General features: G+C 62.8%; 1 protein-coding gene across 4 annotated transcripts; it reads left to right on the top strand.

Annotated features, from left to right (window-relative positions):
- The first annotated feature begins 1,059 nt into the window (after nt 1-1,059).
- Nucleotides 1,060-15,043, top strand: DENND4B (DENN domain containing 4B). Of its 4 annotated transcripts, none has more exons than XM_074318825.2 (28): nt 1,060-1,199; nt 3,007-3,346; nt 3,915-4,167; nt 4,416-4,485; nt 4,686-4,855; nt 4,927-5,171; nt 5,585-5,651; nt 5,746-5,804; nt 5,945-6,089; nt 6,350-6,525; nt 6,674-6,774; nt 7,156-7,371; nt 7,910-8,055; nt 8,394-8,533; nt 8,622-8,748; nt 9,132-9,338; nt 9,619-9,747; nt 10,500-10,671; nt 10,917-11,084; nt 11,332-11,723; nt 11,863-11,985; nt 12,176-12,345; nt 12,430-12,571; nt 12,757-12,993; nt 13,486-13,603; nt 13,693-13,858; nt 13,943-14,007; nt 14,106-15,043. In XM_074318825.2, exons 2-28 carry the CDS (start codon nt 3,030-3,032, stop codon nt 14,249-14,251), a joined length of 4,467 nt encoding a protein of 1,488 aa, XP_074174926.2. In that variant the 5' UTR covers nt 1,060-1,199; nt 3,007-3,029; the 3' UTR covers nt 14,252-15,043. The 4 variants fall into 4 exon arrangements, with proteins under 4 accessions (XP_074174926.2, XP_074174927.2, XP_019568867.3 ...); XM_074318826.2 differs by having other exon boundaries at nt 1,063-1,195; XM_019713308.3 differs by lacking the exon at nt 1,060-1,199 and adding an exon at nt 1,293-2,260.
- The last annotated feature ends 1,013 nt before the right edge of the window (nt 15,044-16,056 follow it).

The following is a 16,056-nucleotide window of genomic DNA, read 5'->3' as shown; positions in this document are numbered from 1 at the left end:
CTGGTTTGTCACAGGTCTGGTGGTGGGACCGTGACCCTGGCTTTCCCCTGGGGTAGCTGGCCTCAGTGCTCAGGCTCCCAAGGAGAGAGGCATTAACAGCTAATGACACCACGGAGACCCCTTCCTTCTGGCTCTTTCAGCCCAGAGGACCTAGAAGTTAGACAGGTGAGGTGGTACCTGGCCAGCCTCAGGTCTCAGGGAAGCTCGGAGGTCTCATTCCTGCCCGTTCACGGGGCTGGAATTCACCGTTCCCACTCCTCCACTCAGGCCTGGGGCAGATACTTGAGCACTAAGCATGTTCGGAAGAGGTTTCTTGTCTGGCTTGGGTCGCGAGCTCTCGGACCGGACCGTCGGAGCCTTGCCGGCGTCTCCCACTCCCAGCATAGTCGGAGGGTCGTGCCCCTCCTCAGTTGCCCCAGCTCTACTGCTCTAACACACCCTCCAGTCCTGGCCTGTCCTCTTCCTCTTTCCAAAGCGCTTGTCTTTTACAGAAAAGAGAACTGAGAGCTTCTGGCTTAGCCCGAAGGGAATGCAGTGTGCCCCAAACCTGGAAGTAGGGGGAGCCACCTGGGTCCCCGCAGCCTGGGCCTTCAGGGCCTTCACCCAGGCCTGCAAACCACATAAGCCTAGGGCCGAGGGCGGGACGGGGGCGGCCTTGGACTTCAGGGGCCGCCCCTGGTCAGTGTCCTGCTTCATCCGCTGAGCGGTGAGAAGCTGCTGGGGTGCAAGGGGCCCTCCCAGCCGCCAGGGGTCGCGCTGCAGGCGGCCGGGCGCTGGGCAGGCGCTGCCAGGGTCAAGGCGGCCGGGGAGGGGGGTGGGGGTGACTAGCGGCGCCCGCGGCCCCAAAGGGGGGGGGTAGTGGGGGGAGCGGAGAAAGCGGGGCGCGCGGAGGAGCACCCGGTCCCCAGCGCGGCGGGAGCCGCAGCCCGAGCGAGCGCGCGGCCCGAGTGAGCGGCGCGGCAGCACAGTCCCCGCGTGGCGCAGCGCGGCGGGGACGCTGGGATCGCCCGGATCTCCGTCCACGGCTCCCTGCGTCCCGGCGCCCTCAGCTGCCTCTTCTTCCTTCCCTGGCCGCCCGGGCGGGAGCGGCGCCCAAGTCGGGTGCGCCATGTCCGGGGCCGGGTAGCCTGCCGCCCGCCAGCCCGCCCTCCGAGCCGCCCGCAGTGGGCCGGCCGGCCAGGGAGTCGCTGGGCAGGCAGGTAGGGGCCGGACCGGGCGGGGCGGCGGGCGGGGAAGGAAGGGAGGGGGTGCGGGTGGGCAGGGGAGGTCCCCCAGCTGTTCTCCGGCGCAGCACATCTGGTTCCGGTTCCTCTCTCCTGGGGAAGTGAAAGTGGAGGGGAGTTCGCTAGCTGTGCCCGGTGCCCTGCACCCCCTTGCTCCCGCGGGTCTGGAGCCCGAGCCCCCCTCCCGCTGACTCGGGTCACGCGGCGGCCGGCGCTGCTGCCGTCACGTCCCCAGCGGCCGGCGCACCCGTCCCCCGCGCTCCTGCCCCTTCCTCAGCAGCCTCCCGCTCGGCGCGCCCTCTGCCCCAGCCCGAACTTCCCTTGTGGGCTTGTGGGCGTTGAGACCCCGAGTGGCGCCCGTGCCCCTTGCCTTCCCCAGGGAGCAACGGCTGCCTTGTGCAGGGCTCTTCCCTGGCTGGGTGACGGAGGCTCGGGTGCACAGGTCCCGTGGATGGGGCCCACCTAAGGGCTCCTTCCTGCTGCCAGGGGCGTAGGGCGCCCATTCTCCTGCAGTGGATGAGGGGCTGTGCCCCAGGGCTAAATCAGGAGGCTGACGCTGACGCCTGACTTCACCTTCCAGACGTGGAGGCTAAATTTAGCTGGTGTCGGTGTGTGTGTGTGTCCAGAGGCCAGGTTAAGGAGAGAGCCAGCCTGTCCATGAGGTTCCTTTGTGACCCCTTCTCTGGGGAGGGTGGGAGTTTAAGTACATCCTGGAGCCAGTCTCAGCCTCCTCTGCTCTGCTTGGGGTCCTTCAGTCTGGTGTTCCACGTGGCACGATGCTGTGTTGGCACCAACACTCCCCACCCACAGACACCACCACCACCACACTTAGCACCATACACACACCCATAGTCTGACTTCCGCTGAGTTGTAGCTTCCCCTCCACTGTTCCAGGAAGTCACCTCCCTTCCCCTCTGAAGCGCCCCCCCCCCCCACGCCTCCGCTGCAAGCCACCCACCAAGCTCTATCCCAGCTTCCGCAGCCTGGGACTCCCTGGGACCCTCGGGCTCCTCTCTGGGGTTGGGCCATGGAGGCAGGTGAGAACTCAGTTACTGAAGGCCCGTGGGGGGCCTGTTTCCATCTTTGGGCTCTGTGGAGGTCGGCATGGGGATGACGGGGACTGTCCCTCACAGCCAATTTTGTCCCCACTGGGGACGCCCAAGGATTGTGAAGGTGGGTGGGTTTTTGTCGGGTTAGTGGAATCAGGTGAGGAAAAAGGCCACTTGAGCCTGGTGTAAAGACACTAAAATGGATTTTGCAGGCTTTCCTGAAAACTTGTGGGGTCCTCCCAAAAGCCTAGAGGTGGGCTCTTTGAGAACGTTAGCTGGCTCATGTAGTTCTTAGGAGGTCATAATTACAGCAGGAAGGTCCGAAACCATTAAAAAACTGTAAGGATGGCATTATGTCATGGTCAGAATGAGTGATACCACTTCAGGCCGATCTGTTAGGACTGTGTAGGGAGTGAGGAGGGGTGGGGTCTATAAAAGGGATACAGAACCAATGGGACATCAGAGCCCAGGTTAGCTGTGTGTGGTGGAGTGGAGTTGGGGTTCTTTGAAGGGAGGGCTGGTACCACTGGGAGAGAGAGTCCTGGTCTCTCGGGAGCAGTGGGGGGCTGGGAGGGCCTGGTGATGTCACAGGCGGGAGAGTTCAAGATTGGCTGACCATTGATCCTGTCTTTCCTCGAAAGGACTAGGAAGAGGAGGGGAGTACCAGGCACCCTGGTTGCCATGGCAATGTCAGCCTTCCTTGGTTTATCTCACCCCCCACTTGACCATTCCAGATGCAGTAAATGAGGAAGGGGCCATGGCGGAGGAGCGGCCGCCCCGGCTGGTGGATTACTTCGTGATAGCTGGGCTTGCAGGGAACGGAGCACCCATCCCTGAGGAAACATGGGTTCCTGAACCCAGTGGGTCCCTGCGCCCACCCCGGCCGGCGGAGCCCATCACAGATGTGGCAGTCATCGCTAGGGCGCTGGGCGAGGAGGTGCCCCAGGGCTATACGTGCATCCAGACTTCCACCGGGGGCCACCCCTTGGAACTCAGTGCCGGGCTCCTGGGTGGAACCCAGCCTGTTGTTTGCTACCGCAGGGGCCGTGACAAGCCCCCCCTCGTGGAGCTAGGGTGTGTGCCCCTACCCGTGCTAGCACCAGGGGCGGCTGGGAGGGACTGTGGGGTGAGGCAGGGAGAGGTAGGGGTGAGGATAGGCAGTGGGAGTGGGAGGGCAGTGGGCTGGCTAGAGGCCAGGGAGAAAGGATGGAAATTGTATGTCTTAGTCTTCACACCGATTTGGGCTTGTGTTACTACTTACCAGCTGTGTGGTCTTGGACGGGTTCTGAGCCTCTCTGGGCTGTTTCCTCATCTGTAAAGGGGAGGAAATTATACCTCCTCATAGGGTGGTTGAGAGGTTAAATGAACAGACTTGGCCCCGCGTCAGGAAGTGGTAGCTTTTTTCTTAGCCTTTATGAATGAGTATGAGCACATGGATGGCGTGTTGCTGACGGAGAAGCAGAGCCAGGGGCAGCCGGGGGCCAGGATTCTGCAGGGCAGAGTTCTGCCAGAAGTGGGCCGTGGGGCCAGGGTTTGATGAGGCTGAGGGTGCCAGGTAGGTGGGTAGCGCTGGGCAGGCAGGTCTAGCAGGTCTTTCTCCTCTGCCCCAAACGCGACATGTCTCTCTGCTCTGTGTGCCCAGGGTGTTGTACGAGGGGAAGGAACATCCCAAGCCTGGCTTCCAAGTGCTAGACACGACACCCTACAGCCACTCTGCCAACCTGGCCCCTCCAGGCCCTGGGCACCCCCGCACCTACCTCACTTACCGTCGGGCAGCAGAAGGGGCGGGGCTGCATGCCTTGGGCATCACTGACCTCTGCCTGGTGCTGCCCAGCAAGGGCGAGAGCACGCCTCATACTTACTGCCGACTGCCCCGCAACCTCAACCCTGGTATGGTGAGTGGGCTGGGGCCAAGCGCTGAGACCTGCACCGTCGGTGTGAGGGTGTGGGCACTGGGCACAAGGGCATCCCAGGCCCAAGGCCTCTAATGGCAGGGGTGGGCCCAGAGGGGGGACTGGTCTTGGGGGACTGGGATTAGGGGGAGTGCTAAAGACAAAAGGCCACTGAGGGGTGGGGGAGAAAATGGACCCTGGACACCTATGTTAGCTGTGTATCTGCTTGTCTCTTGCCATTTCCGGGGCAGTGGGGCCCAGCAGTGTACCTGTGCTACAAGGTGGGCCTGGCCAAGGCCAACACGCTGGTGTACGAGGCAGGTGAGTAGCCGTCTGGCCCTCCAAACCCTCGGCCCTCCCGGTGCTTCTGCCCTAGTGCTTTTTGGCCGGCACTGCCGGCGTCCCCAGAACTCACTTCCCTCTTGCCACTTGGCCCTTCTCTGGGATCCCCTGGTTCCTTCCCCTGGAGTTGATGGACCCTTCTCCTTTGGGGTTCCCGCCATGCTGTGCTGGGGGTGCAGAGCTGCTGGGCCGCTACCCAGAGAAGGACAATGAGACGTTCCAGCTGCCGGAGTCGGTGCCTGTCTTCTGCCTGCCCATGGGGGCCACTATCGAGTGCTGGCCGACCCAGACCAAGTACCCCGTACCGGTCTTCTCTACCTTTGTGCTCACCGGCGCAGCTGGTGACAAGGTGGGTGTGTGAGTGTGGAAAGGGGCCTGGGCTGTGCAGGACCCGCCTGACGGCCCCTCTGCCCCCACCAGGTGTACGGTGCCGCCCTGCAGTTCTATGAGGCGTTCCCGAGGGAGAGGCTGTCTGAACGGCAGGCGCGGGCCCTGGGCCTGCTGAGCGCTGTGGAGCGGGGCCGGGCGCTGGGGGGCCGAGCGGTGCGCACGCGGCGCGCCATTGCCGTGCTGTCCCGCTGGCCTGCCTTCCCCGCCTTCCGCGCCTTCCTCACCTTCCTCTACCGCTATTCGGTCTCAGGCCCCCACCGCCTGCCCTTGGAAGCGTGAGCACGGCGCCCCGACACGGGGCGGGGTCACAGATCGGGGGAGGGGTCAAAGATCGATCGGGACGACCGGAGAGATGGAAGACACTAGGATGGAGCCTGGTGGGGGTGGGGGGCGGTTTACAGTCTGTCCATTGCCAAAGTGCCACTGGGCGAGGGGGCAGGGGGTCTGAAATGCAGTCTATAACTTGCTAGCTAAGTCCTGGCAAGGGCTGTGCGCGCCTCCGGGCTGTGCGCGCCCGGAGGGGATCTCTGCTGATCTGCATGAATTCCATCGGCGCTGTTGGCTGACACGGGTCTGGAGGCAGAGGTTGGGGAAGAATAAGGGCAGGTGACCCAGGAGAGCACATGTGGCGGTTGGAGAGGGGTAGGTCGGGGAGTCTGCCTCTGACCCGTACCCCTCTCTCCCCCAGGCACATCTCCCACTTCATTCTCAACGTCCCCTTCCCTTCCCCACAGAGACCGCGAATCCTGGTGCAGGTGAGGGCTGAGGCCCGGCTAGGGCTGGATGGGAGGAGGGCAGTTGGCAGGGGCAGCCTTCGTCATCCTGACCCCTGGCTCTTCTGCCTCCCAGATGTCTCCCTATGACAACCTGCTCCTCTGCCAGCCTGTGTCCTCACCCCTGCCCCTCAGGTAGGTGCCCAAGTCGGGGGAGCTTTGGTGACCAAAGACTTGGTAGAGGCCAGGCAGCGGGCATAGCTGTTTAGGACTGTGCCCAGGGACTAGGGAAGGGTCTCCTGGTGACCCGCCCCCTGCCCTGGCCTTGCCCACAGTGGTGCCAGCTTCCTGCAGCTGCTGCAGAGCCTGGGCCCTGAGCTGGCCATCACGCTGCTGCTGGCCGTGCTCACAGAACACAAGCTGCTAGTCCACTCGCTGCGGCCGGACCTGCTCACCAGCGTCTGCGAGGCCCTAGTCTCTGTGAGTGCCCCCCCCAGCCCGCCTCCCCTAGGACGTTCTTTCCGGTGCCCCCACCTCTGCCTGAACCCTTCCCTGGGGCGGATCCCCCAGCCTTCTCCATGGACACAGCCTACAGGGACATACAGCTTCCGTCCTGGGCTCTTCTTTGGAGGCCCCCTCCAGCAGGCACCCTCCCACCCAGGGCCATGACCTACCCCCCCCCACGCCCCCCGCTGCTGTTCTGACCCCCTGCTCACGGGTCCCCACTCCTGGTGCCCCAGATGATCTTCCCGCTGCACTGGCAGTGCCCCTACATCCCGCTGTGCCCACTGGTGCTGGCTGATGTGCTCAGCGCCCCCGTGCCCTTTATCGTGGGCATTCACTCCAGCTACTTCGACCTGCACGACCCGCCTGCCGATGTCATCTGTGTTGACCTGGACACCAACACACTCTTCCAGTAAGAGGGTCCTTCTCATTCAAGGGGGCTGCCGGGAAGGGGCGTGAGGGCAGTGGATGGGGAGCTATCTGCTCTAAAGGAGCCTTGGGCGAAAGGTGGGGAGGCTGGTGGGAAGCCCCACAGCCCCTGCCTTCCACGTCTCTCACAGGATGGAGGAAAAGAAGCCCCTCTCCCCTCGGACCCTGCCCCGCAAACCCTACAAGGTTCTGCTGTCTACGCTGACAAAACTGTACCAGCAGCTGGATCAGAGTGAGGAGCCTGGGTGGGAGGCTGGGAACTGTCATTGACCTTAAACCTCCAGTTTGGGGGGCCCGTGGAGAGCTAGACTTTACCTGAGGGTTAGAGGAGTTAGGGTTTCGTTCGGTGGGAGTGAGGGGAATTCAAATCCCAGTGCCAGCAGGAGGGGGCGGCATACAATATGAATATTTCTGAGCATGTTGGGAAGGTCCAGCCTGTCACTGGGGAGGCTTGAAACTGTCAGCTAAGGGTAGCGTCAGTCCATCAATAGTGGTGCAAGGTCAGTTAGCAGCGAGAGGTGGTCAGGCGGTGGTGCAGACGTGTGTGTGCAGGGTAAGGTTGGGGCAAGCCCTTGGGGCCTGGCACTGCGTCTCAGGCCGCCCTGGTCCCCAGCCTACACTGGGCCCGAGGAGGAGGCGTCCCTAGAGTTCCTGCTGACAGATTACGAGGCTGTGTGCGGCCGCCGGGTCCGGCTGGAGCGCGAAGTGCAGGGAACTTTCCTCCGCTTCATGGCCTGTCTGCTGAAGGGCTACCGGAACTTCCTGCGCCCTCTCACCAAGGCGCCCTCTGAGGGCTCTCACGATGTGGACAACCTCTTCAACCTGCAGGGTAAAGAAGGCCTGTCTCTTCTCTGCTTGGGGAGGATGTCATGGGAGGGCTGGCCGGGGGCCAGGGACCACTCAGTTGCTTGTCTCTTCACTCAGCACACGTTTTTATGAGCACCAGCTTTGAGCCATATACTCTGCTGGGCTCAGAGGGAGTGAGGATACAAAGATAAAACGGCTGTGGCCCTGTCCTCTGGGAGCCTGGGCTTGGGTTGGGCACAGGGACGCCTGGGGTGAGCCACCCCCATAGGCAGAGGTCTCTTCGGGGACACGGGCCTTGGAGAAGCCCTGGTCTGGGGGAACGGTTACAGACAGATACCAGGAATCCCATGGGACATGGTGCTGGAGGAGCTGAGCCGGTCGGCTTGCTGTGGGGGTAGTTGTGCCAGAGGGGCCCAGGGACGATGCTTTGGTGGCCCAGGATACCAGCAGGCGGGGAGCAGGGAAGGGCTTCCAGCAGGGAGCAGGGAAGGGCTTCCGGCAGGGGTGGCTGTGGTGCAGAAGCCTGGCAGCCTTTGCCCTGGCCGTTCTCACCCCCTCAGGCTTCCTCAAGTCCCGGGAGCGCTCCAGCCACAAGCTGTACTCTCAGCTGCTGCACACGCAGATGTTCTCGCAGTTCATCGAGGAATGCTCCTTTGGCTCGGTCCGGCACGCCGCCCTCGAATTCTTTGACTCTTGCGTCGACAAGGTTTTGGGCATTGTCCCTTTGCTTCGTGCCCACTGCCCTCTGCTCTCCTCCGGGCTGTCTCTCTTACCCCAGGGCCACTAGAAGCCCAACTTTCCATCTCACTGGGGATGGGGATGGCGCCACTGGGGTTCTGTAGAGCGTGGCCTGTGCAGCCCGCACCTGGCTGGCCTCCTCTGCGCCCCATCTCCCCCTGCAGACTCCCTCCCCCTCTGCATCTCCAGGGCCCGCTTGCTCCTGCCCCTGGGATGTGCCTTCTGGGCCGATGCCACCTTCTGGGTGCCCTGGCCCTGCTCTGTGCCCACTGCGCTGGTGCTCACAGTCTTCCCATCGTGCCCCAGGTCCACCCAGAGCAGGAGAAGCCAGAGCCCACGGCCTTAGTGGAGCTGGAAGAGCTGTCGGGAAGTGAGCTCACTGTCTTCATCACGCCTCCCGAGGAGCCCCCTGTGCCGGAGGGCAGCGAACCCTCTCCCCAGTACTGGTGAGAGCATCTTGTGCCCTCACTGGTCCCAGGCCACCCAGGCTGGCTTAGTGCCGACGGCTCCTGACGTGGCCTCTCCACCCTCCAGCTATGATGGGTTCCCTGAGCTACGGGCTGAGCTGTTTGAGTCTCCCCAAGAGCAAGCCGGGGCTCTTCCGGTGCCGGGCGTGTCCCGTAGCGCCCCCAGCAGTCCTGCCCCTCGCCGTACCATACAGGTAACCAGCAGGTGGGCCCCACAGGCTCCTGGCTGCCTGACGGCTGCTGCTTCACCTTCTTTGTCTGTCAGATGGGTTTAATAGTACTCAGCCCGTAAGGTGGTTCGGAGCTTTACGTGTGCCTGGCACAGGAAGCATTGGCTGTTGTACCTCTGTCACTGAGCGTCCTCGTCCTCTAAGCACTCTGGGGATCCAGGGCTGTGTCGCCTCTTCCACGGCGCCTGCCCTGGGCTCTGGGGCTGACGCCTGCGTACAACAGCATCCCTCCTGCCCCTTCCAGGCACAGCCCCTTCCTCAGGGAGGGGGCTGCTTCTCTCACACCATTTTAAGAACCCCCTGCCCTGGCGTTGTCGTCACCCAGGTGTGTCCCCTGCCCCACCTAGGAGATGAAGGTCGCTCAGAAGATGGCGCAGAAGTCGGCGGATGTGCCTGAGCTGTGGGCCCGGTGCCTGCTGGGGCACTGCTATGGCCTGTGGTTCCTGTGTCTGCCTGCCTACGTGCGGTCGGCACCCTCCCGGGTCCAGGCGCTGCACACGGCATACCACGTGCTGCGCCAGATGGAGAGCAGCAAGGTGGTGCGGCCCGACGAGGTGGGCCCCACGCTCGTTCCTGGGGGCTTGTACAGCTGTGGGGGCCGTGAGAGCGAGACTCACTGGAGACCAGGGGAGGCAGATGGGGGGGGGCACGGGCACAGGCCCCGGAGTCGGCAGGCGCCCAGGACACCCACTGAGCGCAGGGGCGTGGTGGGGGACAGCATCGGCGACTGGGGGGTGGCGGGGTCAGCAGGGCCCGGCCAGGCCTGGGAGAGCCGGGGGCTGCGGGAGGTGCCCGCGGAGACTCGTGCCTGCAGCCTGCGCCTGCCCCGCCCAGGTGTGCTACCGGATGCTCATGCAGCTGTGCTCGCACTACGGGCAGCCGGTGCTCTCTGTGCGGGTGATGCTGGACATGCGGCAGGCAGGCATTGTGCCCAACACCATCACCTACGGCTACTACAACAAGGTACTGCACTGGGGGAAGGGCGGGTGGCCGCTGTGCCAGCGGTGTGGGGGAGCGTGCCGATACCCGCTGCCCGCCCCTCCTCGGAGCTTGGCCGCGCGACCCAGCCAGGTCCTGGAAGCACTGCCGTCCGTGTGTTCCTCTGCTGTCTGAGCGCCTGCAGCGGGTTTTCTCACGCGCGGCTGCCCCGTTCTCGCAGCAGCCCTCACGGGGGTGGGCAGGTATTGCCACCTCCCAGGCAGAGCTGACAGATAGCCTGTGTGCCCGGGTACCTCTTACCTCGTTTTATCTTCACTGCAGTCCCCATCTTACAGACGCAGCGATGAGGTTGCAGAGTCAGTAACTTGGCCAGGGTCACAGGGTTAAGTTAGGAAGATACGATCATAGGCGTATCGGCGTCACCTGAATTCAGAACCTTAACTATGGCACTAAACCCCCTCCTGTTTTTTAGGTGAGGAAACTAAACACCAAAAAGACGAAATGATTTCTTCCAAGCCACGTAGTTTATAAGTGGCAGAGTCTGGATACAAATGAGCTCCCCTGCTTCTCCCCTTCCTCTAGACCCCCGCAGAGGTGGCCACGGCCAGCCAACTGCCTCTTCTGGCCTTTAGCTCCTGACTGAGCCATTGGCACGATGGTCCTAGGCAGGAGGTCTGGAGGGGGAAGTTGTCCCTGGGGCTCCAGGACAGGCAGCGGGTGTCAGGCTGGGGTCAGGGTGTGGAAGTCGGCCATCCTGATGGGCCTGTGCTTGGCAGGCTGTGCTGGAGAGCAAGTGGCCGTCTGGTACACCGGGTGGGCGCCTGCGCTGGGCCAAGCTCCGGAACGTCGTCCTGGGGGCTGCCCAGTTTCGCCAGCCCTTGCGAGAACGGTGGCAGCAGCAGCAGCAGCAGCAGGTGGCAGCACGAGAGGCAGGCAGCTCCCAGACAGGTGGGCAGGGCTTGGTGCCACAGGCTTGGGGTTCAGGCAGGGAGAGGCATCGAGAGCTGGGGCTGGTCTAGTGTTTGGCACTGGCTCTTCTGGGGATGGATAAGCTACACGTGGCTGGTAACGAGAGAGGGGAAGTGGTTCCGGGAAGGAGCCCGACTCACCCAGGGCCATGCAAGGAGCTCTGTTTTGGAACAGGGGCTGGGTTTTGGGCTGGCTGCCTTTCAGCCCCTCCCTGGCCTTTACAGAGCCCTGTGTGGAGCACCCCTCCCCTACCCGCCCCCTTCAGCGTCAGACTACGTGGGCTGGCCGAACCCTGCGGGACCCGGCCTCACCCATGGGGCGCCTGGTGAAGAGTGGCAGCCTGGGCAGTGCCCGAGGGGCACAGCCCACAGTGGAGGCTGGCGTGGCCCACAGTGAGTGCGCTTGTCCGACCCATAGCCCAGTCAGCTTTCCTAACCACTTGCCAGTGCGAGCGGGGAAGACTAGAGCCAGGACGGAGGGGTGGCCTGTGGTGGGGACTGCAGACTCCGAGGGAACCTTGCCCACAATGCCGTCATGGTGGGGGTTGTGGTGCCAGAGTTTGTGCAGCCAGGAACCGCGTTACTCAATTTCTGGAGGACGGGCTGGGCTCCCTCTGCCCTGAGTGTTTTCTGCCCACAGTGATCGAGGCCTTGGGGGTGCTGGAGCCCCGAGAATCCCCTGTGCCCTGGCACGACGGAAGCCTCTCAGACTTGAGCCTGACTGGGGAGGAGCCGGCACCGGGAGGCAGCCCAGGGGACTCGGGCTCAGCCCTGAGTACCCAGTCCACTGAAGCCCTGGAAGGGCCAAGTGGCCGGGTGCCCAAGGCTGGTGGCCGGCAGGATGAGGCCAGCACCCCCCGACGAGGGCTGGGTGCCCGCCTCCAACAGCTGCTCACGCCATCCCGCCGCTCCCCTGCCTCTCGAGGAGTTCCCCTACCTGAGCTGCCGGTCGACCTGCCTGCCGCAGCCCGCTGCAGCCCCTTGGACAGCCTGCTGCACCCCCGGGAGCGCCCTGGATCCACTGCCTCCGAGGTAGCCAGCAAGGGGAGGGGCCACACACTTCAGCACCCTGAGGCCTGGGGAGGGGCTGCTAGTGGGGAGAGTGCCAGGGAGGGCTGTGCGGGGTGGCTGAAGCTGGCATCCTGGTGACAAGACCCTCCTGTGATGGCAGAGCTCAGCCTCCCTGGGCAGTGAGTGGGACCTCTCAGAATCTTCTGTCAGCAGCCTGAGCCTTCGCCGGTCCTCAGAGCGCCTCACTGACCCCCCCGGATCCTCCCAGACACCTTCCCTGGAAGTGAGCGTGACCCCTGCCACACAGATGTGCCTGAGCCCACACACACACACACACACACACACACACACACACACACACACACACACACACCCTCCCCTGGGTCCAGGGCCCTGCAGGGGAGGTGGAGGGGGGCGGGGCTGGGGAAGGAGTCCAGGTGGGGACTTGCTTCCTGGGCTCGTCCTGCCTGCAGATTCTGCTGTCCAGCTGCTCCCTGTGCCGTTCCTGTGACTCGCTGGTGTATGACGAGGACATTATGGCTGGCTGGGCACCTGACGACTCCAACCTCAACACCACCTGCCCCTTCTGCAAAGGCCACTTCGTGCCCCTGCTCAGTGTCCAGACGTTTGACTCCCGACCCAGGTGCCAAGGCAGAGCAGGTGCTGCGGGTGGGACGGGGGAGGGGGTGGAGGTCCACGGGCCGACCCCTCCTGCTTCCCCCTGCAGTGCCTCCAGCCCCAAGCCTGCCCCTGCTGGTGCCAGTGGCAGCAAAGATGCCCCTGTCCCTGGGGGCCCAGGCCCTGTGCTCAGTGACCGCATGTCCTGCCTTGCCCTGGATGAACCCCAGCTCTGCAACGGGCACATGGGGGTAAGGCCTGGGCCAAAGGGGCATGGGAAATGGGCACGCGCTGCACTGTGGGAGACTCGGGGTGCTGGGGAGAGATGGGCACGGAGGGCAAAGTGTCGGCCATGTGACTCAGTGGGAAAGAAGCGTGGCTCTGCAGATGGGCCACGGCACGTGCCCTCCGCTGCCCTCCCGTTTGTGCCCCACAGGGTGCCTCCCGGCAGGTGGAGGGCGGGGCGTGGGCGTACCTGAGCCCCCTGGTACTGCGGAAGGAGCTGGAGTCGCTGGTGGAGAACGAGGGCAGTGAGGTGCTGGCATTGCCTGAGCTGCCCGCTGCCCACCCCATCATCTTCTGGAACCTGCTGTGGTACTTCCAGCGGCTGCGCCTGCCCAGTATTCTGCCATGCCTGGTACTAGCCTCCTGCAATGGGTCCCCGCCCCCCCAGGTCAGTGCCCTCACGTGGTCCCTACTTCCGAGTGCTTCCCTCCTTGTCTCAGGCCTCTGTCCTTGCCGCTGCCCTAGAGCACAGGCTTTGGACTCGGGTGTACCTGGTCTGACTCCTGGCCCTTTCACGTCACTACTGAGCCTCAGTGTTGTCATCTGTAAAATGGCACAATGCTCCTCTCACAGGGCTGTTGTTAGCTGCCTTGCGTGGTGCCTGGAGCCCAGACAGTGACTGGTTATTGGTCGTCTCTCTGGCCCACCGCTATCTACTGAGCACCTACTAGGCTCCAGGCACAGCCTTTAGGTACTAGGAGTGTGGCAGATGACGAAACATGGGCCTCACTCCCAAAGCTTGCGTGCTCGCGGGGTTCAGAGTGCCTTTCCCACTTCACCTCGGCTGTGTCCTGTCATGTCCCTCTGTCTCTGGGAGCGTGGCATGTCCACGCCGTGTCCTCCGTGAGCCTCACTGTCTCCCTTCCCTCGGCGCCCGCAGGCCCCAGCTCCTTGGCTCACACCTGACCCAGCGTCTGTGCAGGTGCGGCTGCTGTGGGATGTCCTGACCCCTGACCCCAACAGCTGCCCCCCTCTCTACGTGCTCTGGAGGACCCACAGTGAGTCTGCTATTCCCTAGGGTGGGGACGGGTGGGTGCCACGCCCAGAGCACTCAGTACTGCTGGCTACCTTCCTTCCTTTCACACAGGCCAGACCCCCCAGCGGGTGGCATGGCCGGGCCCAGTACCTGAGTCCCTCAACCTGGATTTGCTGGAGTTGGTGCTGCGCTACGTCGGTCTCAACGAGGTGCACAAGGCTATAGGGCTCCTGCTGGAAACGCTAGAGCCCCCGCCCAGTGGCCTGCACCCCCAGAGGTATGCGGCCGCCCTGTGGGAGGGCGCCGGCCCTGCTGGGCTCTGCACCCCTTTTCTCTCGCTCATGCCCCATCTCCACTCTAGGGGCATCTACCGTGAGCTCTTATTCCTGACGATGGCTGTCATGGGCAAGGACCACAAGGACATAGGTGAGGGGCAGGCAGGGGGCTGAGGCGTTCGGGGATCGGGGGCCAGGTGTGGGAGGTGGAATCCTTACATACTGACCTCCCTCCACCCTCTTCCGTAGTGACCTTCGACAAGAGGTACAAGTCTGCCTTTAACAAGCTGGCCAGCAGCATGGGCAAGGAAGAGCTGAGGCAGCGGCGGGCACAGATGCCCAGCCCCAAGGCCATTGATTGCCGAAAATATTTTGGAGCACCTCTGGAATGTTAGGGACCCTTAAGCTTCCCTCTCCGGCCTGGGGTGGGAGGCGAGGGAGAAAGGATTCCAGAGAGAAGCTGCTTCCCTGTTCCTTTCGTGAAGGAGTTGGGAACAGGCTGGGAAGCGTGCCCAGCCACAAGTTCCCCGTGGGGACAACCAGAAGAAGGACCCACTATTACCACAAATCCCAATCCCCTGTCTCCAGCCTGTCCGATATGCTTAAGCTGACGCTGGAGGAGGCCTGGGCGCAGTTGGCTCAGCTCTGTTCCTCCCCATCCTAGACCAGGAACTCGCCTCCAGGGTACCCACAGGCCTGCACGGCCCTGGTCGTTTTAGAAGTTTTTGTTTTAAAAAACAACTGGAAAGATACAGAGTGTCTGAGCCTTTGCCCTGAGTGGGGAGGGAGGGATGTCATTCCCTACCAAGGGTGGTCCCTCTCCCCTGGAATTGCTGAAGGAGTCCAAGGCTCCCCAGGCCTTTCTACCTTAGTGTTTGTATTTTATTTTAAATTATTTATTCTGGAGCCATAGCTCCCTTGCTTATGAGGTTCTGGATGGTGAGAAAGAGAAGGGAGATGGGGCCCCACCGTCCGGAGGTTGGTAGCTCCTTGAAAGTCAGGAGGTGGGAGCTAGAGGCGCCCTGAGCCCCCCTTAGGAAGGACTGGTGGCCCTCTCGTGCGAAGCCTTCGTGTCCACTCCACCGTGGAAGGCCTCGGCCACCCAGGGCCGTGACTGTGCAATAAGGATGGCTCCTTGTGAAGTCTGGTTGGATGTAAAGACAGTAAAAGCTGCTTCTGTCTATTTCCTTCTGTCTCCTGATTCCTGGGTCTGAGGTAACGGGGGTGGGGGATTCCTTTTTCTCCCCTGGCTTCCCTTCCACCTTTCCATCCTGTGCAGCCTTCGGGCACACCCTGCTTTCCCCCACCAGGTCTGCTACGGGTCCCTTGAGGCACAGGGAGTTCTCAGAGCAGGAGCGGGTGAATCAATCCGGTGCTCGCTATGGCAGTGCCAGTCTGTGTGGCACTTCCGGCCCTCCCATACAATCACCCCTTGTCCCTCATCTGTACCCCACACAAAGGCTCCATTCTCTGGGGGCCCTGAGCTCATCTCTGCCTTCCCTCCTCTCCCCGGCTGCCCCCTCCCAGCTTTTCCAGTACCTCCACAGGGATGACGGCCCTCTCCCCAGTAGGTGGTGTTAGTGGCCCTCACGCGTGTGGCCCTGGCAGTCATCGGAGGCTCCTTGGCTGCCCTCACTGCAGTCAGTACTCTTCCAACCAGGGTCTGAGCCTGAGGACAGCACCGGGAAGATGGGGACAAAGAGTAAGGTCCTCGCTGCATGTGCTCCCCACGGGGACAGCCATCATTCTCCTAATTCCTTTGGCCTTTCTTTCCTGGCTAATGAAATAGACGCAGGAAACAACTCCTCACAGAGCTGCAAAACCAATTCCCAAAGGGAACTGGCCAACAAAACACGCCTGGGGAAGGAGGGCGGGCGTGTCAATGGAGGAAACAACTTCCAGGGGCCTTTAGTGCACATTCCTGAGGGTGAGGGCAGGACGAAGAGAGGTCCTACTTCTGAATTCTGGGCCCGTCTCTGTCCCGTCTTGAGCATGGCAGGACACTTTTCCAGTGTCCCCGAGGAGCTGCACAGGAGGGAAGCAGGGGTTTCGGAAATGCTGTTTGGCCAGGGACTGGGCGATGCCTTTGTCAGAGGGGGACCCTCATGTCCCCCCAGGTTCTGGTCAGACTGCATTCCCTGGAATCAGCCACTGCCTTCCTGAAATCCTACGTTTCTGCTGAGTGTGGTGTACCCAGCAA

The sequence above is a fragment of the Rhinolophus sinicus genome, chromosome 7, assembly GCF_057876585.1.
Source record: "Rhinolophus sinicus isolate RSI-liver-muscle chromosome 7, RSI-T2T, whole genome shotgun sequence".
Classification (NCBI taxonomy): Eukaryota; Metazoa; Chordata; class Mammalia; order Chiroptera; family Rhinolophidae; genus Rhinolophus; species Rhinolophus sinicus.
The sequence above is the reverse complement of the archived record's forward strand: the minus strand, read 5'-3'. Positions and strand labels throughout refer to the sequence as shown.